This window comes from Manis javanica, chromosome 15 (genome assembly GCF_040802235.1).
Source record: "Manis javanica isolate MJ-LG chromosome 15, MJ_LKY, whole genome shotgun sequence".
In the NCBI taxonomy this organism is placed as follows: domain Eukaryota; kingdom Metazoa; phylum Chordata; class Mammalia; order Pholidota; family Manidae; genus Manis; species Manis javanica.
Genome location: NC_133170.1, coordinates 11,090,594 through 11,112,373, shown reverse-complemented (window position 1 = coordinate 11,112,373; position 21,780 = coordinate 11,090,594). Strand labels below are relative to the sequence as shown.

General features: G+C 35.9%; 1 protein-coding gene across 2 annotated transcripts in view; it reads left to right on the top strand.

Moving 5' to 3' along the window:
• Positions 1-21,780, top strand: part of IRAG2 (inositol 1,4,5-triphosphate receptor associated 2) — a 42,032-nt gene that overhangs the window by 16,421 nt on the left and 3,831 nt on the right. For both annotated transcript variants that reach the window (XM_037020418.2, XM_037020417.2), the window contains 11 exons: positions 4,513-4,559; positions 4,725-4,789; positions 4,946-5,050; positions 7,172-7,242; positions 10,304-10,361; positions 12,111-12,177; positions 12,265-12,292; positions 12,556-12,696; positions 15,695-15,829; positions 20,426-20,573; positions 21,422-21,465. In XM_037020418.2, coding sequence (XP_036876313.2) covers positions 4,513-4,559; positions 4,725-4,789; positions 4,946-5,050; positions 7,172-7,242; positions 10,304-10,361; positions 12,111-12,177; positions 12,265-12,292; positions 12,556-12,696; positions 15,695-15,829; positions 20,426-20,573; positions 21,422-21,465 — 909 coding nt within the window. The remainder of the gene's footprint in view (positions 1-4,512; positions 4,560-4,724; positions 4,790-4,945; positions 5,051-7,171; positions 7,243-10,303; positions 10,362-12,110; positions 12,178-12,264; positions 12,293-12,555; positions 12,697-15,694; positions 15,830-20,425; positions 20,574-21,421; positions 21,466-21,780) is intronic.

Below are 21,780 nucleotides of genomic sequence, written 5' to 3'. Positions count from 1 at the left end.
TGTCACCAGGTTACAAAGATGAATTCCTGTCCCCCCCTTTCTTTTGGTGAACATCATTTTAGATATATTCCTATGCATATGTACAAGACATTTTTAGTAACAGTTTTATGGAGATATAATTGACAGGATATACAGTTCACCTTTTCAAAGTGTACAAATTCTGTCATTTTTTGTATGTTTGCAGACCTGTGCAATCATCAGTACTAAGTTTAGAACACTTCCATCACCCTAAAAAGAAACCCAACACTCATTAGCAGTCATTTCCCATGCTCCTGTCTCCCAGTTCCTGGAGAGTACCAATCTATTTTCTGTGTCTACAGATGTGCCTATTCTGGACATGTCGTATAAATGGAATCATACAACATATGATCTTTTATGACTTGGTTCTTTACACCTAGTGTGCTGTTTTCAAGGTTCATCCACATTCTGTCTGGTAATTCCACTATCTGGCTTATCTTGGCGTTGGTATCTGTTTGTTGTATTTTTCCCCTGAGAATTATTTACAAAATTTCTTTTTCCGTTGGCTATTCAAAAAAAATAGTGTCTTGTCATTTCCCTTTGAGGTCTCCTTCATATTATTACATGTTACGGTCTAAGTTACACTATCACTAGGAGAAGGTGCTTTATAAGGCAAAGGACAGAATTAACTTAAAAATATCTCAGAAGATTTTCTGGCCATTGTCTTGTTCTTTCAAGCTGTGTGTGGGTGCAGCATTAGTAACCTCGGAGAATAAGTAACATGGCCAATTGCAAAATTGGGACATGTAGAAATTGACTGATACCTATTGTGCACATGAGCCTGAGAGAGGTGGGGTGTGTCCTGTAGGTCTGAGGGTGTGGTGGTCTTTTACTGTAAAATTGGAAAGGAAAACAAAAAAACCTGTGAGGAGATTGAGTTTTGTTTGGGTTACAGCAGTTACCATCTTTTGACATTCAATTTTACATTCTTTCTCTTTTTAGAATATTGTCCAGGCAAGGGTATTTTCTTTTATAAGTTGGAATGCAGCAAGTCTATATAGATTGCTTCTGTTCAGTTTTTCTTTTTCTCAGAAAATCATATTTATTTGAGTAGCACCAATTATCTAAAATGGATCTAAAAAGTAAAAATTACATTGATAACCTGAATGTTTGTTAGAAGGGTTTCTGATCATAAAATCTATAAAGAAGCATTTCATCTAGAAGAAAAAAACCCCTAGGAATTGATCTAGACCTATTAATTGACTTTATTAATATCTTAGAAGTTATTTCTTATTGTTCTTCATAGTTTTCTATCTTAATATTGAAATAATACCGGAGTGTGTGTGTATGTGTGTGTGTGGCCCACCTTGCTGAGCCCGCCCATGAAAGAACCTGTCTCACTGTGCTCTGTGACTGCCTTGACCACCCCACCCTTTACTAGACACTTACTGTCAGAAGCAGTTGGGCTGGACCACAGATTTTCATGGAAATGTTATGCAGGTTGATATTTGAATGGCTTGGACAGGAAGAGATTCTTCCTGCTCTGTGCTGTCGGCATGTGTTAGACTCATTGACTGGAGCCAATCTTCTAGACACGTAAGTCAGTCTCGTCTAAACTTTCTTGTCCTTGCTTTTAGTCAATTTCTTGATTTTCCTTGGTTTTAAAATATATTCAGAAGATTATCTTTTTCATGATCTGCCCAGCTCTTATATTTGCTGTGTGTGAGTCAGGCTCGCCTGTGTGGGATGCTGGGTTGAATAGAGGTGACGTTAGCAGCTGGAAGAAAAGAGCATACTTGTGAAAAGTGTTATCTCCCACCTCCCACTCCACACCACAGGCTCCCTGAGGGGCTCTCTCCAATTTTCATTAGCCATAATCCTAAATTTGAAAAAAAAAAAAAAGAAGCTTTTGTCTGGTCTGGTTCTTCTTATAAGAAGGGAAAATGTTTTAATGTTTTAGACCAAATTTATGAAAATCTAGGATTGAGATATGTTGTATATTGAGTTGTGTTCTGATCAGTGAGATTTATAAAGAGTAATGAATTGGGAGCAATATCCAATTGCTTATCTTGCAACTGTTCTGGAACAATGTATAACTACTACATATATCACAGTTCTCCAAAATCACAGAATTATTACTTTTGTAATCAATAAATAATGTATGTTTACCAAAAGCCTTCTCACTAAAACATTTTGCAAATAAGGTGTAGGACAAAAGAATGGCTTATACAGAGTTTTACAGCAAATGAGACTCATCTGTGACACAATGGAAGCAAGCTGTATTTTTGCTATGTGTATTATTTTGACTATAAATAATAGACTTTTAAAAAGTTTGCATAAATTATGTGTTCCCTCTCCCTCCATATTGGAAATAAGTTTAATTAAACAAAATAACTGCATTCTTTTTTATACATCTTAAATTCAGATTGCAAATATCCATAACCCTGGTAGGTGTAAGATTTTTATGACAAAATTAGCATTTTAGTTAGTATGATATGATATTATATTTATTAAATTATAATTATTTTTGTCTTAACATGATTATTGATTATTATATATTATAGCAAAGAAATTAGTGTTATTTCAAACCATATAACAAATATTTATGTTAGAGTGTTAAATGTAACTTTTTTAAAAATCAAAGAATCAATCTGTATTGACTTTTATGAAGTATGATACTCAATGAAACTGAAAGATATTTAATTTTTTCCCTATTTTTATAGCTTCATTTATTATATATATAGTAATATATTAAATAAGCATATACTATTTACTAATACAATCTATTTAAGTAGTTTAAAGATAGGGCCTACTATAGGGTACAAGGGACAATTTCTCTTCAAACTTTCATTCAGACACTACCTCTCTCTCTTCTGTTCTGTGCACATTACTTTCCTCTGTGAAACACTGACTGTGATTTAGGAATTACTTGTTTTGTATATTTGTCTTCCTGACTGGCCTGTGAGCTTCTCAGGGACAAGGACTGTGTTTTTGTGTGTCTCCAGCCTTTGGGACAAAGTGGCCTTTGATGAAAGTGGCTGAATTAAATTAAATTGATGTTCAAAGGGCTTCAATCACAGATGATCTGATCCAAAGACTTTTAAAGCAAGGACAGAATGAAATAGAAGAGGGAAAATTGCCCAACATGAATGTATGAGGATTTGGTGTAAATGCTTGCTTTGCAAATTTGTGGATTTTTCTAGACATTTCAGGTGAACTTTTAAAAAGCTTATATTTATATCATCTGTCAGTCTAAGACAATAATTGGAAAGTCTTTGCCTCTCCAGTAGCCTAGGTTGGGGTGTCTCAGAGACTATCCTGTTTGCCGTGGAGAAAACAGTGCATTTAGTCAGATCTGGGTTTAGAGGCTGATTCCACCATTGTGCGTACTCCTGGGAAATTATTTGATTCATTGGATTTACTTTCCTTACCTGAAACAAGTGTATCTTTTCTTGCTAAAACCCACTGCATAAGATTTTTGGAATAATTAAATGAGATGATACAAAAAAAGTCTTCTGTAAATTGTACTGTGCTGCGAAGATGTAAGCTGCTTTAATTGTATTAAGTAACTACATGTTCAGCAACTCTTGCTAATAACCCTTGACCTTTTGTGACTACAGTCAGTATTATCTGGAAAAGATTCTAAATACAGGGTCTGACATAGAGCATCTCTCCTTTGTAAACCCGTTGTTGGTTGTGGCAGTTAACAAGAAGTTCTATGTTTGATTGTGGAATATTTGAATGTCTTCATTTTTGCATTGTCTGGGCAGACTTTTGATATGTCCAAATAATTTCAGTTTTAAATAATTAAATTTTAATTTATTTTCCTAAGCCAAATAATAATGAAAATATACTTAGTAGAAAAGCTTATCATGTAAGAGGAAGCTATGTTCCCACTAATTTTTGAAAGAGAATATATTTGCTAACCAATCCTAATATTCTGAAGTTCTCCCCAAATTAGGAACTCCTGATAGAGCTCAAGAAGTTCATAAGAGATTTCAAACACTTGCCCCGGCAGGCTAGACCACAATTTTGCAAAGGCCCTTTGCAGCACCTAGTAATAGGTACTAACTTAGTTGTAATTCTTAGATCTTTGAGGGTTGGATTATGTTTAAGAGTTATAATTTATCTAGCTAGAAAATTGAGAACCATTTTTAAATCACTAGATCAGAAGTTTTAGGTTGTGTCATATTTCCATAAATAGAATGTTATTCAACGCCCACATAGAAAGTTCTGTTTAAAGAAACTTAAGTTCATGAAATAAGCTCTATCTGCCCTTTAAGTGTAGAATTTGTTTTGCCCAAGAATTTACCAGGTTTTCTTTAAATATCAAACTTGTAAGTATATTTAAAATTAGATTGTTTTTACAAGTACAGCTTTGAGGAAGTATGTCTATCAACCTGTCGTATACCATCCCATTCCCCTGTCCTCTCCAAAAAAGCCAAGTAAATATGTGTTCTTGTAAAACATTATGAAAATGTTTGCTTAAAACAACCTCTCTGGAATGGAAAATGTCAAATTATTGAACCTGCTGCTTCTCCTTTTTTTCATAAGGAGAATGGTGTTGAACACATACGTTCCAAGAGCCTGCCACAGCCCAGGTTTGTCTGTGTGGGTGTGTGGGTGTGTGGGTGTGTGGGTGTGTGGGTGTGTGGGTGTGTGGGTGTGTGGGTGTGTGTGAGAGACACTGGATGCATACTCTGCTAATTTTGAAGAGAATTATTTGGACCTGAGGCTCTAAAATATTTCTTCTACTCATTTGACAGGGAATATTCCACACTCCCATCTCCTGCACACACTTCATCCACAGAAAGTACTATAACTTCAAGTGGTGAGTAGACTTGGAAAAGATATAAAACTGGAATAGTAGTATTATAACCCAAAGCTTGATGTTCTGTGACCTACTGAGTTGTGTGCAAATGAAAAGAATTTAGGCAAATAATCTTTTTTGCATAGTATTCACATGTTAGTTTCTTCCTGTTGATAGATTCTGGGTCAGAAATTTTGAATATGGCTTCTGGTGACCTTGATTGCAAATTAGTCTGTGAGAAAGAGGAGGATACAAGACCAGCTTCTGTGATAAAGATCAAAGGTGAGCTGCTGGAGGGTTCGGTTAGTTTCATCCCTAAACACTGAGCAGACCTGTAAGCTAGTGGAATAACTATCTTGGTAGCTGAGTAATATTTTATAAAGGAAGTTTAAAGACAGAGTCTTGAGGAAAGAAGTCAAAGCGGTGACCACAGCCTTCATACATGATAAAGTTACCATTTCACGCCCACCCCCCAAATTCTATAGATAGAACAAAAATTACAATATATTTTAATGGGACTTAAAAATTTCCTTACGGCAAAGACTGGTTGGACAACTGGGTCTCAACTGAGGTGCAGATGTGGAATCACCTGATCAGGAAGTTCTCCGAATCTTAATTAAAATCTATTTGTTTAAAAGGATGGGCCAGTTTGTGAGGGTCCACGCAGGAGGTAAAAGGAGTAACGAGAATATGTTAAATTCTTTTCTGCCTTTCGAGTCAGAAAACAAAGTAGTTATTCTCAACCATTCCCAGTGAGACATCACTACAGTTGACACTCACGAGAAGCATAGGCAACCATTCCCACCAAAAAAAAGAACAAAAATCAGTGAACATTCATTCTGTTGTTTGAACCACAGTTAAATTTGAGGCATAGGTGCTAGATTACAGGAACCATAAAATTGCAAAAATGGAATCCAGTCCTCAGGTAACTCAGGAATATCTTTATATTCTACCTCACACCAAATAGGAAAAAATTTAATCAAAACAGCAGCAAGATATCATTTTTCACTTGTCATATAGACAAAGGTGGGAAAATCTGATTACACTCTGTTGGTAAGGTTGTAGGGGAAAAGCAATTCTCATACTTTGCTCTACAGAATGTGACATTGTAATTAACATTGGGGGGGGGATTTGTCCATATCTACCAAAATGCTAGATGTAGATATCCTGTGATTAAACAGTTTGGTTTCTGGGAATTTATCCTATAATCCTAGATACACATATACCATACATGTGGAAGTTTATTTACTGAAGCACTGTCTGTAGTAACAAAATATTAGAAACAAACTATCAGTAGAAGATTAGTTAATACGTTTTGGCATATCCATCTTATGGAATACTAATATGCATCCATAAACTATATATAAGGAAACTTTTTTCTCGTATATAAAGAAATAGATACAAGAACTAGTGTTTCTTGAAGAAAAAAAAATCCAAGTACAAAACATTATGTACTGCATGTAAAACTTGTGGTAAAAAAGATAGGAAAAAGTTTAATATATGTATAGATATCTCTGGAAAGCTAGACAAGAGTTAATGACATTGACTATCAAGAGGGAAAGTGGGTTTCTGGCAGGCATGGATGGGGGAGGGAAAATTTCACTGTAAAACATTACAGACTCTCATTTATGGAACATATGAATCTATCTAATGTCTTAAAATTTAAGAACTAAAATAAAATTTCCATAGAGAAAATCAATTTATCTCTCTGAAGACAGTGGTTACCATTTTCTTATTTCTATATAAATTTTAAAAATATAATACATCCTTCATATTTTTTCTTAAAAAGAAAAAAATATAGCTGCTGACCTTTGTGCCTGCACTGAACTAATTTCAGGACAATGGATCATATGAACAGGAAAATCATTATCAAGCACATTACAGTACAAATAAAGTATACAAAAACAAAGGCATAAATTAAAAGTAAGTCTTCTTAATTGGATGACATTTTATTTCAAAAAATACCATGTTTTGGAAAAATATAATACTTTATCAGCCTTGCATAGGTAATTTTAAAAAACCTGTTTGTCAACCTGTTAAAAAGCTATTAAGTTACTAATCGTTCATGCTCTCTTCATTTGCTTTCTATAATTATGCTAGTAATGTATTTGATTTAAAAAAGCAGCCTTTGAATGGATTTTTAAAACCCTGCTATTTGAAGGCCATATATACAGATGGTCAATTCTATTACGAAACCTGATCTGGCTGCCTTCTGTAGGAATTTCAGCTGCTCTGCCCCTGATTGTGACTCAGGGGACACCTTTAAGGTTTTGGAGGACACAATTTGTCTTTCAGGTTAAGGCCTGGGCCACTTGTCTGCCCATATTGCTGCCTTTGCTATTTCTTCCTCTTTTACTCATTACTACTCCCCCAACACTGTTTGCATGTTTTCTTTTCTCATAGACAAAAGTCCTGCTCCTGAGAATATTGCACTCCAAGGCTCTGGGAATGAGGACAAAACCATGTTAAATATGGTAAGAACATACACACATGGTAACAATAAATGTAACAATAAATATAACAGTGGTAGAACTCTAAGTTTGCAAAATATTCTTAAAAGCACTATCCAGTTCTGTCCTTTCAAAATATTATGAGCTTAATAGAATTTAATTATACAGTATTTTATAGATGAAGAAGTTGAAGTCAAAGCATGCTTGTGACTTGTCCAAAGTCACACAAGGGAGTCAGAGCTGGGACCTCCTGACTCCAATGACTTCTCGTTCACTCGTGCACTTATTCATTTATTCATCCAGTGTCTGCTGGAAACAAGTATCTATCAATAGAGGGCTCTTCAATAAATGAATGCATTACCAAACAAGGTTAAATAAAACAGTGATATCTATCTTGAAGATTGATACGGTCTAACAAAGGAAAGAAACGTGCACTTAGAGTGTGGTTATTGATATGAAAGAAAAATGCTTGGTGTGAGAGGCCAGAAAAGGTGTCACGGAGGAGGTACTTGTGAGTGGGATTGAATGCTATGCAGGTGCCTGGCAAACTGCTACAAAACATAGGAATAACTATTTAAATGTTTATGGAAAAAGCATGAAATTCCTTAAAGAAAAGGCTCATCGCTACTGGGATGAATTTATAATTATTGTACACTAATTTGTAGACTACAGACCCAATTCCACCTCTCTTCAAGGGTCTTAATTATGTATTAGTGCCTCTCCGTATTTGCAGAGGTGTGTGCGTGTGATGGTGGTGTTTTCCCCCTCAGTATATACAGATTATTTCAGTTAGGCCTACTTAGATACAAGAAATAGAAACATGCAGGCTAACACAAGTTAAGAGAAGGTGATGACATGGATACATTTGAAGCAATAAAGTTGATAAAAATTTTATAGCATTCTATCTTATTACTATTTACTTCTATTATTATTGGATTGCTAAGAGTGAAAGGAGTGGAGTGATTACATATGTGACTTGGAATGGCCCTTTGTCATGTATAATATGTACAGAGTGTAGTAGTGGCTAGCACATGGGCCGAAAGGGGTTGTCCCTTATAAAACATGGACAGAGGAAAATTCAAGTCCTCTAGTTTTACACAGTAGCCTTCTTAGGTTTTTCTTCTCATCTCAAAGATATAAATAAAGAAGCTTTTGAAAAATAAAATGTTTGTCAACTTATTAAAAAGCTACTAAATTACTAATTGTTCATCCTCTCTTCATTTGGTTTCTATAATTATGCTAGTAGTGTATAAAACCCTACTGTTTGAATTAACAAATTGGAAAATGTAGTAAAGGAGGTAGGGAATTGTTAGGGTGCTATTGTAATAATTCAAGTAAGAGATATGAAGATAGTACGAATCCGGTAAGGATGGAGGAAAAGGAGACAAAGTTGAGAGATATTTAAGGATTTAAGATATTAAAGAATTCACAGCACATGGTAACTAATGAACAGCGGCATTGGAAAGGTAGATACCCAGGCTTATGGTTTAACCTACAGAATGACCAGAATAGCACGAGAGTAAAGAGAGAGTAAAAAGAGTAGCATTTGTGGAGTAAAATAATATTAGTTTGAGATGAGTCAAGTTTCAGGTTGATGCGAGACATCCATATTCTGTAAGGAGATTCTATATAGCTGTGTACTAATATTCATACCCTCACCCATGGGACTCTCAGGAGCAGACACACATTTGTGAGTCGTCAGCAGAGAGCCAATTATGTGGGTGAGATTTCCCAAAGACACGGGCGGACCAGAAGAGAGTACTGGGGATGACAGACTCTTGACAATCCCATCATCCAATCCGAGAAGGCGCCGGCAGAGAGGACTGAGAAGGAGCTACATGATGGGGGTGGGGTATCAGGAGTGGGAAACCACGGGAAGAAAATCTTCTAGAAGGGGGAGATGATAGACCATCTTAGATGCTACAGTGAGGTCAAGTAAGATAATGAAAATTATCCCTTGGGTTTGGCAGTGGGATGTTCACTGATGACTGGGGAGGGCGATGTCCTTGGAGGGCTGGGTTCAGGGCAGAGTACATATTTCATTGAACACAGATGGGAGGTGAAGAGCTGGAAGCAGCGACCATGGCCAGATCTTCCCAGAGGGAGTGTGGCTAAAAAAGGACAGGAGAGGGGAAAAAATGCCGTAGCTGGAAATGGTGTGGGGTTGAGGGAGGATTTCAAAAATCTAATATTTTAATGTTGGTAAGAATGATCCAGTGCTTTATCTGTATTACTTTATTTGTTAATTTTATCAAAATCTTAGTTTCCATTATGTGAAAATTATATCATGTGATATCAATGGCTCTACAAAGGAAATTTGTCTTAAACTTATTTTCATGGAAAATTTCTGAGAATGTCATATAATTATCATTTAAAAAATGTGCATAGCTTTCCCATAGGTTTCCCCAGGCTGTACCTTCTTATTGTGATTGATGTTCTATAGATACATTTGGAGGAGAGTTGGTCAGTGACCTTAAAATGTATCAATAATGGAGTAAAAGCCTAACACAATCTTAGCAACTATTTTTGTCCCAATTTCCCCAACAATTCTAGAAAGCTGCATGTAATTGTCCTCAATCACCCTCACCTCTTCATGCATCCAATCCTACCTGTCCACCAAGCTCTAGAATGTTCCTTGTCTGCAGAGACTTTCCATGCTTCTCAAGACATGGTCTCTCTTCTCCCTTTGCAGAGAATTTATTTACCTATATCTTACATATTTGTTAATTAATCCTAGTTTGTTTTGTTGGTAAGAATGATTCAGTGCTTTATCTATATTATTGTATTTGTTAATTTTATCAAAATCTCAGTTTCCATTGTGTGAGAATTATATAACATGGTATCAGAGGCTCTACTTGTATCATGTTTGCAGCTTTTCATAGATTTCTGTCCTCTATGCCTCAACTAGACTGGAAACCCACTTTGGAGCCAGTCCTGTTTTCTTCCTAACCCCTAGTATAGTTCTTTGAATCCTGTAGAGTATTTTTAACAGGGTAGGGTTAGGAGAGGACAGGAAGTTGGAAAATTATTGGTTGTTAGGGATTTCCACTCTATGCACAGCAATAAAATCTCTTTATGATTTTAGGAAGCCAAAGAGGAACCAGAAACAATAGATGTGCATAGAAAAGAATGTGCCACAGGAGGTAAGGAATGTTGTCTCCAAACCCTGGGAACAGTAGACTTTTGAGTAAAAATATGACATCTACAATTCTGCATCTCTAGATAAAATTAGCTAATAGAACTGATTCTTGACTTAATTTGTATTCTTTCTGAAAGCCGTATTTAGATTGCTTTGACGATTCAGCCCCAGAGGACCTGTAATTAGTTCCCTACTGTGAACTAAGAACAATACCAATGTCATTAGTAAATGCGAAGCTCTACTTCAACATCCTTTTCCTTATTCCATCTAAAAGTAAAGAAGCCATTATTTAAAGAATGAGTACTAATATACTGCCCTCCCAGTTCACCTCTATTAGGACAGAATAGTGGATATAACCTAGGCTTTGGAGTTATAGAGAATCTAGCTATGACTTTGCAAAGTTATTTAACCTTGGGTCTCAATTTCCTCATCTGCAAAATGGAAATGAGTTTTTTTAAAAAGTACCCTTTATTGAGAATATGCTATATGCTAAGTACTAGGCTAAGTTCTTTATGTGCATAGTTTATTTCATTTTGCCAAAGACCTAATGGGCTAATAAAGTGCAATTCAGTTTCCTAGCCTATAAACTATAGATAGTACCTAGTACAGAAGGTTTGCTGTAAGGATTGAGTAAACTGTGTAGGAAGCATTTAGAAAAGTGCCTGGCAGAATTCTCATAAAATTATGTTAGCTACTATAGCAAGATAATATCATCCTTATTTTGTAGATGGCTTGATGAAGTTGTGACTTGTTTCAGGTCACACAGCTGTTAAGTCTAAATCTAATGCTCTTAATATGTAATTTATTGTTCTCTTTGTGATGTTGTCATGAAGAATGTCATTAATATGTGCAAAGACAGTGAAATAAGTCAGGCAGAGAAAGACAAATACCAAATGCTTTCCCTCATTTGTGGAGTATAACCAGCAAAACTGAAGGAACAAAATAGCAGCAGACTCACAGACTCCAAGAAGGGACAAGTGGTTACCAAAGGGGAGAGGTGGGGAAGGGGGAGTGGGGAGGGAGGGAGAAGGGATATTATGATTGGCACACCTAGTGTGTGGGGGATCACGGGAAGACAGTCTAGCACAGAGAAGACAAGTAGTGACTCTGTGTCTTCTTACCACACTGATGGACAGCGACTGCAATGGTGTATGTTGGGGGGACTCGATAATATGGGTGAATGTAGTAACCACATTGTTTTTCATGTGAAACCTTCATAAGAGTGTATATCAATGATACCCTAATAAAAAAAAATATGTGCAAAGAGCCTTGTTCTGGGACTGGCATATTGACCTGTGATAAATGGTTGATACCATGTTTATTGTTACTGTTATTGTTACTGTTATTGTTGTTATTGTTATTACTACTACTGCAAAAATCACTACTACCTTTATTGCTGCTATGAGAACGTTGATCCAAAGGACCAGAGTATCAGAGGAAGGTATGCGTTTGTATCAAGTCAAATAAACATTCAAATGTGAAGAGAACAAATTGGGCTGTCCCTTGGCTCTGAGATATCTTCAGGTTTCAGACTATTCACAGGCTAAGTATGAACCAATCATTTTAGAGCCATTGTGATCCCAATAGCATAACATTACCTTATATTTTAGCAAATGCATTATTAGCTGGCTATCATTTCAGATTTGTTTCAATGGAATGCCCCTTTTTAGTGGACAGAGGGAATAACAACATTTGATTGAAAGTGCTTCAGCTATTAAGCTTTCTAATCAAATACCATTTTATTGTCTTTTAGTGGATACTGCTGTTTCCACTCTTCCTGTAACCACTGTGAAATCGGTTAACTTTAAACAGAGTGACAAGTAAGCTCTTCTTCACGTAGCATGCTAACGTTTATCGCTTTCCTGCATTGAAATGTGTTTGAATAAATTCTTTATCTTGTCCTACAGCACTTCTGCTACTGAGAAGGAGGTGGAGGTAAGTTTAAAGAAAACATATTTTTCTTTAATTAAAAAAGTGTTTCAGGCTCTCTTGCCTAGAGTCACTTCATGCTTTTTGCACAAGTTGTCATGTTTGGTGTCTGATGGGCTTGTCAATGACCAAGTGTAGGTAAAGCCTATGCATGCCAGCATCATGCTGCTCAAAGGAGAAAGAAATGCTTCAGTATAATCCATTATTAAACTGAAATATTTGACTACATCCAATTTTCTCCCCTCACCCTCACATTATTTTGACAACAGGCCGAATTTCTCAGATTATCTTTGGGATTTAAGTGTGACTGGTTCACCTTGGAGAAGAGAGTAAAGCTTGAGGAAAGATCCCGTGACTTGGCAGAAGAAAATTTGAAGCACGAAATCACTAATTGTTTAAAGCTGTTAGAGGTGAGCATCTTAACATTTGGGGATAGCACATTTGATCATATTGTTGACATTTTCAAATTACATATGAGTTTACTTGTATAACTAAAACCAACACCAGCTACCAAGCCCTGCCTGGTCCAAATGTGAATTAATAGGAGTTAAAAATTAAGAATCAGGCTGGGAATAAAATATTCACTAATAGGCAAGTGTAAGCAATAAAACAAATGCCTTTTTTAAGTAGTTGTGTGGCTCATCCACCTTCTTTTTAGATTTTCAAATAGATTTCAGACAGAAAGTAATCATGCAGAAAACTGAGCAATAGGAGAATTTTAAGTATCAAAGAAGAGAATCAAAAGTTTATTTCCATTAATTAACTGAAGAAGAATGGTGACTGATTTCAGTCTTGTCACATGATGGGCAAGCCCTGTACAAGGCACACACAAGTAGGAACCTATCCTTTCCCATGTATAGTCTTGGCATCCTTGTTGAAGATCACTTATCATTATAGGTTTATTTCTGGGCACTCTATTCTCTTCATACATGTCTTTCTTTATATCAGTATCATACTGTTTTGATTACTATAGCTTTATAGTATGTTTTAAAAGCTGAAAGCATGAGTCCTCCAATTTTGGGCTCCTTTTTCTAAATTGTTGTGGCTATTTGGGGCCCTTCAATATTTCATGTCAATTTGGGGATGAATTTTTCTATTCCTGAAAAAAATGCACTTGGGATTTTCATAGGAATTACACTGCATCTGTAGATTGATTTGGGTACTATTGACATCTTAGCAAAATTAAGTCTTCCAATCCATGGAAACAAGATGTCTTTCTTTTTATTTGTGTCTTTAATTCCTTTCAGCAATGTTTTGTAGTTTCACAAGTCTCTTGCCTACTGGTTAGGCTTATACATAAGTATTTTATTATTTTCATTGCTATTATAAATGAAATTGTTTTCTTAATTTTCTTGATTGTTCATTGTTAGTGCATAGAAATGCAATTGGTTTTATATGTTGATTTTATATTTTATAATTTTCCTGAATTTGTTTAGTCTAACAGTCTTTTTGTGGAATCTTTAGGGTTTTCTGTATATAAGATCATATCATCTGCAGAGATGATTTTACTTCTTCTTTTCCAATGTGAATTTTTTATTTCTTTTATTTGCCTAAATTGCTCTGGCTAGTACTTCCAATATTAAGTTGCATAGAAGTGGTGAGAGCAGGTATCCTTTCCTTATTCCTGACCTTAGAAGAGAAACTCAATCTTTCACCATTGAGTATAATGTTAGCTGTGGGCTTTTCATATATGGCCTTTATTATGTTGAGGTACTTTCCTTCTACTTCTAGTTTTTTAACTGTTTTTTATCATGAAAGGATGTGGAATTTTGTCAAATACTGCTCTGCATAAATTAAGATGATCATATGGTTTTTATCCTTTAATCTTTTAATATGGTGTACTGTACTGATTTTCATTATGTTGAACTATCCTTGCATTCTAGGACTAAATATCACCTGGTTAGGCTGCATAAACCTTTCAGTGTGCTGTTGAATTCAGTTTACAGTATTTTGTTGAGGATTTTTGTACCAATGCTGGTAAGAAATATTGGTCTGTTGGACATGGGCCTTAAAGGATATAGTTTTCCTGGAGTATCTTTGTCTGGCTTCAGAATCAGTGTACTGGCCTCCAACAATGAGCTTTGAAGCATTCCTTCCTCTTCAATATTTTGGAAGAGTTTCAGGTGGATTGGTATTAATTCTTAATTAGATGTTTGGTAGAATTCACCAGTGAGGCCATCTATCACTGCACTTCTCTTTGTTGGGAGATTTTTGATAAATGTTTCAATCTCTACTAGTAATTGGTCTGTTCAAATTTCTATTTCTTCATGATTATGTGTAGGTAAACCATATTCTGTTTGGCTAACAACTAATGTCTACTTTTTCCTGGGAACAACCAAAGGTGGTTATTTAAACGAAAATAGGAAACTGTGTGTCCAAAACTGGCCATTCCAGTTGGTGGGCAACTCTTTTGTTGCAACTCATACATACCTGTCCTTTTCAGAAGTGGCTGCCATTCATTGAGCACCTACTGTGTGACAAGCAATTGGCAGCTATTACCTGTCATATAATAATATTCCTGGAAAGACAACGTAATTGTCTCTATCCAACAGATGAGGAAAGAGCAAATCAGAAAGTTAGACATTATAACATTTCTAGAACTAGGATGCAATTTAGAGTTAATAGTTCCTTATAATTAACAATAGTTAATTATTGGCAGATTATTCCTTTCTAAATGATATATGAAATTTATGGTGTTATAGGTTTGTGCAAGTCTTAGAAATTTGCTTATTTATATAGCTAATGAGCAGTGGCTTGTTTGCTTCCAAATATACTGTTCTCTTAATTCTGTCTCCACCCTAGTGAAAAGGATGGTCTTCCATCAGGAAAGCTATCATCTTTGATCAAGAAGGCAGTTTTGAGAGAAATAATTCATAAGGCAGTGAAGGCATATCCACCTCATCAACCCAATCACACTTTTTTATCAGTGGATGAGCAGATATAGTTATCAGAGCCATTCTAATTCTGATACATTTTCACTACTTTTGTTAAAAGTTCAAACTAGGCTCCTCATATAATAGACCCAACTCATTTATAAGCATAATTTCTTTACCCAATACCAACTAATTAGATCCCACCCTATTAAGTGTAAAAGAAAGATGTTAACTATACATGAAGATATAAATATACAGAAAGTTATAAATATACATGAAGCAAATTTGAGAAGTGAAGAAAGAAAGGATCAGGAATAGACAATAGGTTTTCTGAGCATTTGTGCAGGCCTATGTGATAGCCAACAGAGGGATTACCATTTCAGGATCATTCATTATTGGTCTGTGCTGCTGCTTTTCATCCCCCACCCAGACGACTGAGATTTGACTGTCATCTGCATTTACAACATAGTCAGTGTTAGAGTCACTAGCTGAATTCTTGGATTGGATACTTTTTAATACTTTGCTTTCCACGCAGTCCTTAGCACATCTATGTGAAGATGACCACCAGGCCCAGGAAATCATTAAGAAGCTGGAGAAAAGCATAACATTCCTTAGCCAGTGCACAACACGAGTGGCCAGCAGGGCTGAGATGCTGGGAGCCATTAATCAGGTAATCTGTCTCCATGTCTCTAGTTACAATGAGATTCTTAAAAGGATTTATTATCCCTGAGATTATGGATTATGTTTCTAGGAAGAACTTTAAAAAAAAACACATCTTTATTGTATAAGACATATATGTTCAATATAGGAAAAATGGAAAATGGAATGTAAAGAAAATTTTCTCATGGTAGCATCAGCTACTGACAATCATAAAATGTTTGTGACATATTTTTTCTAGGCACTCCCTTCATACAATGTTATAATCTTTTTTTCATTCAACATATAGTATAGATGACTTTCCGTGTGATACAAATATATAAATGCAAATCTTTTAATGGTATTCTGTTGGTTGAATAGATCATAAATTAACCAATCTCCTACATTTGATCATTTCAGAAAGTTCTTAATATTTTGCTATTATAAATAATGCTACAGTAAACATCCTTGTATATGTATCTTTGTACACTTATTCATAGATAAGCAGAATTTCGAATTTTCTTTCTAGGTAAATCTGGGGAGACTCTAATTTTTTAAATTTACACTTAAACAAATGTGTTAAAATATATTTTCCTAAAAAGGAGACATTTAATTGTGGTGGTAATTTTAGTTTGATCATTTGTTGCATATTTTTAATAGCTTAAAATTAAAAAGTTCCTTTTTAACTGCTCACTAGAGAATAATATTCTTCATTTTATTTATGTATATGCCTAGTTAGAAAAAGAATCAAGTAATTCTGCAAGGCTTATTTTTCATTTTCCCATGTTCCAGAGCAACAATTTTTGGGTTGTTTTGTGTTTACGTCCATCTCTCTAAATAAAATGCTTACTGTCCCTAAGTGATTTATTTCTAGCTTTAGATATTTCTTGGTTTAGATTATTTAGTTATTTTATTCATCTCTGCCCCCTCACACTTTTCACTGTCTCACCCCCTTTTGTTGATCTCTCTCCTTCTCTAACCAAGCTTGAATGCCAAGGTCAAACACAGTATTTGCTCCCTTGCATGAACCCTCAACACTTTTCCTTCTCGTTTTGTTTTACTCATTTAGAAAGTTTCTGACTCTGTTTAATTCAATTTTGCCACCTGCTCATTCCTGCATAGCCAGAAAACACCCCTGCTCTATGCTAACTGAGCTCCTTGATGGGCCCCAGGCTCCACCCTGTACATCTTCTCTCCGTCTTCACCTGATCCTATACCATCTTGCGTAGTCAGCTGATGACTCCCAAATTCACGTGCTTACCCTAAACCTCTGCCATGAGGTCCAAACTAGAATATACTACTGCTGACACAGTGATTCTACGTGGATGTTTGATAAACAACTCTGACTTAACATATCCAAAAATAAACTGCTGCCAGTCCCTCCAACACCTGCTCCACACATAGCCTCCTTTCCTCATTTAAGGACAACTCTGCCCTTCCCTTGGTGGATAATTCTCAACAGTTTTCTCTCACATTCCACATCTAACCCTACAGAAAATTCTATTCACTCCACCATCAGGATATATCCAGAATTCAGCCATGTATTTCCCTCCCCAGTGCTACCACCTTGATCTAAGTCACCATTCTATATTTTCCAGATTAATACAGTATTTTCAGTAAAAGATCTGTTTCTATTCAAACCCAATCCTTCCCCTAACATAGTTTATATTCAATAAAGCAGCCAGAATCATTCTTCAAAATTTAAGGCAGATATGTTACTTTTGGTGCAAAGCCCTCCCAGTGGATCCTTACTTTTTTCAGAATAAAAACCAAAATGCTTCAATGGGTTAAAAAAGATCTGCACGATTCCACTGCTCTCTTACCTCTTGACTTTTTCTCCTATGACTGTCTTCCTGGGTGACTGCACGCCAGCCACACCGGTGGCCTTTCTGGTCACCAGACACGCTAAGCACCCTGCCACCCCAGGCCTCAGTTCTGGCTGCTCCCTCGGCCTAGAATACTCTTCCTCAGGTACTTACATGTCTCAGCCCTCACCTCCATCAAGTCTTGTTCCAATGTCACCTTCACAGAAGGACCTGCCCTGACCTCCCTGACATCCTTTGTAAAATTGCAGCCACTCCCACCCCAGGGCTTTTCACCCTTCTTCTGCCGCCTTCTGCTGGTCACAGCACCGACTGCCTTCTAACATACTATGCAGTTTATTGACATCTTGGTTTTTTGTATGTCTCTTCTCACTATAATATAAGCTCCATGGAGGCAGGAATATTTGTGTGGCTCACTGCTTATATCCCCTAAGCCTAAAATGTGCCTAATGTAAAACAGGTGCCCCCAAAATTATTTGTAAAATGAGTAAATGACACCAAAAAAACAAAAGCAACAACAAAAAAATAACTTGGACTTCCTCGAAAATTAAAAATTTGTGTGACGAAGGGCTTTATCAAGAAAGTGCAAAGATGACCTGTAGAAAATATTTGCAAATCATGTTGAATAAGGGTCCCGTACCCAGACTATGTACAGAACAGCTACAACTTAGGCACAGAGAGAGAAACACTCCAGTTAAGAATGGGCAATAAACGTTTCTCGAAAGAAGACATACAAATGGCCACTAAGCACATGAAAAGATGCATTAGAGAATGCAATGGCAATGCAAATCAAAACCTTAATGGCATACCACTGCACACCTTCTAGGATAGCTACAAAAAAAAAACAAAGATGTGGATAAATCGCAATATTTTATAATTAATATTATTTAGCCATTAAGAAGAATGAAGTGCTGATATGTGTTATTTGAGTGATACATGATAGATGAATCTGGAAAACATTATCCTAAGTGTAGATGCTAGACACAAAGGTCAGGTGTTGCTTGATCCTGTTTATAGGATCTGGAATGGGTAAATCTTTAGAGAAGGATGGTTACCAGGGCCTGGGGTACGGATGAATGGGGAATAACTGTTCAGTGGGAATGCGATTTTATTTGGGGGGATAAAAGCCTTATGGAACCTGATATAAGTGGCAGTTGCACAGCGCTGTGCAGGCATTAATTGCCCCGAGTTGTTCACTTTTAAGTAGTTACTTTTATATTATGAACTATGTATTCACTTATATAAACAAGGAACAGTACAGTGAAATGTGCTTTCTCAGGTTCCAATTCAAACAAAACTGTAAAAAGATGTTTTTGAGACAACTGGGGTAATTTGAATACCAATTAGATGATATTAAGGTGTTTTTTATTATTGCTATGTGGGATTGTGGCACTGTAGTTATTTCAAGGAAATACACTCCAATTGTAAAGATTTAAGAGTGAAATAACAAAATATTCAAAAATTGAGAAGGAGCTGAAACTCATGGCAAAATGATGATTCTTGAAGCTGGTTGATGGGGATGTGTGGGTTTGTGTACTTTTTAGGTCCATATAAAAACTTTTGTAACTAAATTTTTTAATTAAAAATGAGTTAGTGGGTGAATACTATTAGATCAAATTATGTGTAAATATTATTATAAGTATGTAAATTCTGTTCATAGCAAAGAGCAGTGTATGACTTTCCTTCTTTGTGCAAATTAATGTTCTTCCTAGACTTAATCATTTTTCTTTGCTGTGGTCATTAGCTGCTTAATTTTCTGCATTTTGTGGAATTTTCTCTACTTTCTTGAATTCCTATTCTTTGGATGTTGGAGTTCCTGAACTGGTCATTTCTAACCTCTTTTCTACCTTTTAGTCTTTTAGCTCTAATTTCAGGGAGATTTCCTCAACCTTATCTTGACACTCTCCGGTTGCATTACATATTTTTTCCTATTTTTAATTCCCAGACACTTTCGTATTCTCAGAATGTTGCTTTGTAATGTTATTTTGGTCTTACCATGGATGCAGTACTTACTTTTAACTCCATGAAGATACTGACAGTTTCCTTGGAGTTTCGGTTTTTCAGCAGTTTGTCTCCTCCAGATTGCTCGTTTCTGTTTTGATTTCTCCTTTCATGCGAGAGGTTCTCCTCTGGTTGGGGGCTCGGTGTACATGTTGGGAAGAAAAGGTTCTTCTTGGCTCTGAGCTTTACAAGAGCAATAGGCCACTGGGATACTCTTAATGTCAGTTGATTTAGGGCTTTCGTCCTGTACTGTTAGATTCTCCAAGAGAACATTTTTCCCACCGCCTGCCTCAAGTAAAAGCCTGGCAGTCGGTGTTAGAGTTGGAAGGAGGAATAAATAAGGCTAGCTACTCTCAGTAGTTGATAGATATGCCAACTTTTGCTTAAGTTCTCTCCTTTTTCATTATTTCTACACAGATTTTCAACCATTTCTTCTATTCATACATTGCCCTTCAAGCTTAGTTTCAGAAGCACCATTAACTCCTGAGCCCGCGGGGCTTTCTGTGGTGCAGCCCAGGCTGCTTCTAGGCTTTTCTTACCTCTTTTGTTAGGGTTCAGCTTTTTCCGGGCTCAGTCATGCCCCACTAGTCATTCTACTAGCAGACTTTCACAATTGTGCTGTTTATGTCTTCTGTTCTATCTGCCCATTTTTAAAAAAGCATCTGCGATTTTGAAAAAATCTTTATTGTCATGTTAGTGCGGTTTAGGAATGGAGTGAAGATAAATTCGTGTGTCTGATCACCATCTTTTAACTGTGTATCGAGAGTAGTACTTTCAATGTAAATTTTTACCTTTTTTTCTCCTAGGAAAGCCGAGTTAGTAAAGCAGTTGAAGTGATGATTCAACATGTGGAAAACTTGAAGAGAATGTACACCAAAGAGCACACTGAATTAGAAGAACTGAAAGAAGTTCTTTTGCAAAATGAAAGGTCTTTTAATCCTCTTGAAGATGAAGGTAATAAAGGTTTAAGATGATCGTATCAGTTATGGTTTCCTAACATGCTCCTCTTTCCTTCACTCTCTAATTATTATTATGTCTTGAGTATAAGACCCTTAAGTTAAGGTTATTTTAGACAAAAAGCTCATTCCTGCTATTTATATAGCCCAAAGTAAGATGTCAGAAAATAGATTGGGAAACAAGGAGGTTTCTTTGGTAATGACACCAAAAATTCATTTAAAAAATTGCTGAGCTGAGAGAATATATTTAATCCAACCCATTTAGTCGACCCTAGTGTTCTCCTACTTAGGATATTCTAGAACTGGCTTTCTCCAAATATACAGCAAGGAACAATAACTTAAATGAGCCACTCATATCGACATGGTTTTGTACTTTTTGAAGTAATGACTCTGGCATAGTAAACTGGCCAAAGGATTGGAAAAGAGGGAGACATCTGAGACTATGGAAAATATCTAAGGTTTTCATAGATCTTATAATAGTTTTATTTAATTAGATAATATGAACTATTCTGGGCAGAATTATAGTTTTAATGGTCTGTTCCCTTTCCTAGAAAAGTAAGTATATTTGTACCTTGGATTCATTTTTTCAGCATACTTTCATTGAGTGCCTTCTGTGCTGCTAGGTAGGCACTGCGCATATCTGCAGTGATGAGAGGGTTCTGTTCCACTGCTTAAGATGGTAATTGTTATAAATCACCAAATAACTAGATATTTATATAGTCAGTCGTCTCTAGGGTCATAAGTAAATATTTTCTGACCATTTCTTTTCTTTGTAAAGAATCAAGACCATTGCACTAAATTACATTATGTATTTCCTAAAATGTGCAAATACGTTTTTCCTTTCAGAGGACTGCCAAATTAAAAAACGTTCAGCTTCTCTAAACTCCAAGGTAATTATTAATTCGATTAACAAATGTCTATCAATGATAAGTGAGACGGTTTAAAGTATTTGAAAGTAAGATGGCTTTACATGTAAATCATAAAACAGTGATTTTAATTTACATTGTTTTGTATGTACATATGCATGTGTGCATATATGTTTATATATGTATGCCTTTATACTTCTTGCTGTATTTATGTATCACTTAAGTTCACCACCAGCAAGAAAAAGGCCAGTATAATGATAGTTTCTCTCTCGTGTGAAACTTCAGTTAGAAATAAGCAGTCCAGGGGTGGGGGGCAGTTTCACAAAACCTGCAGGGTCC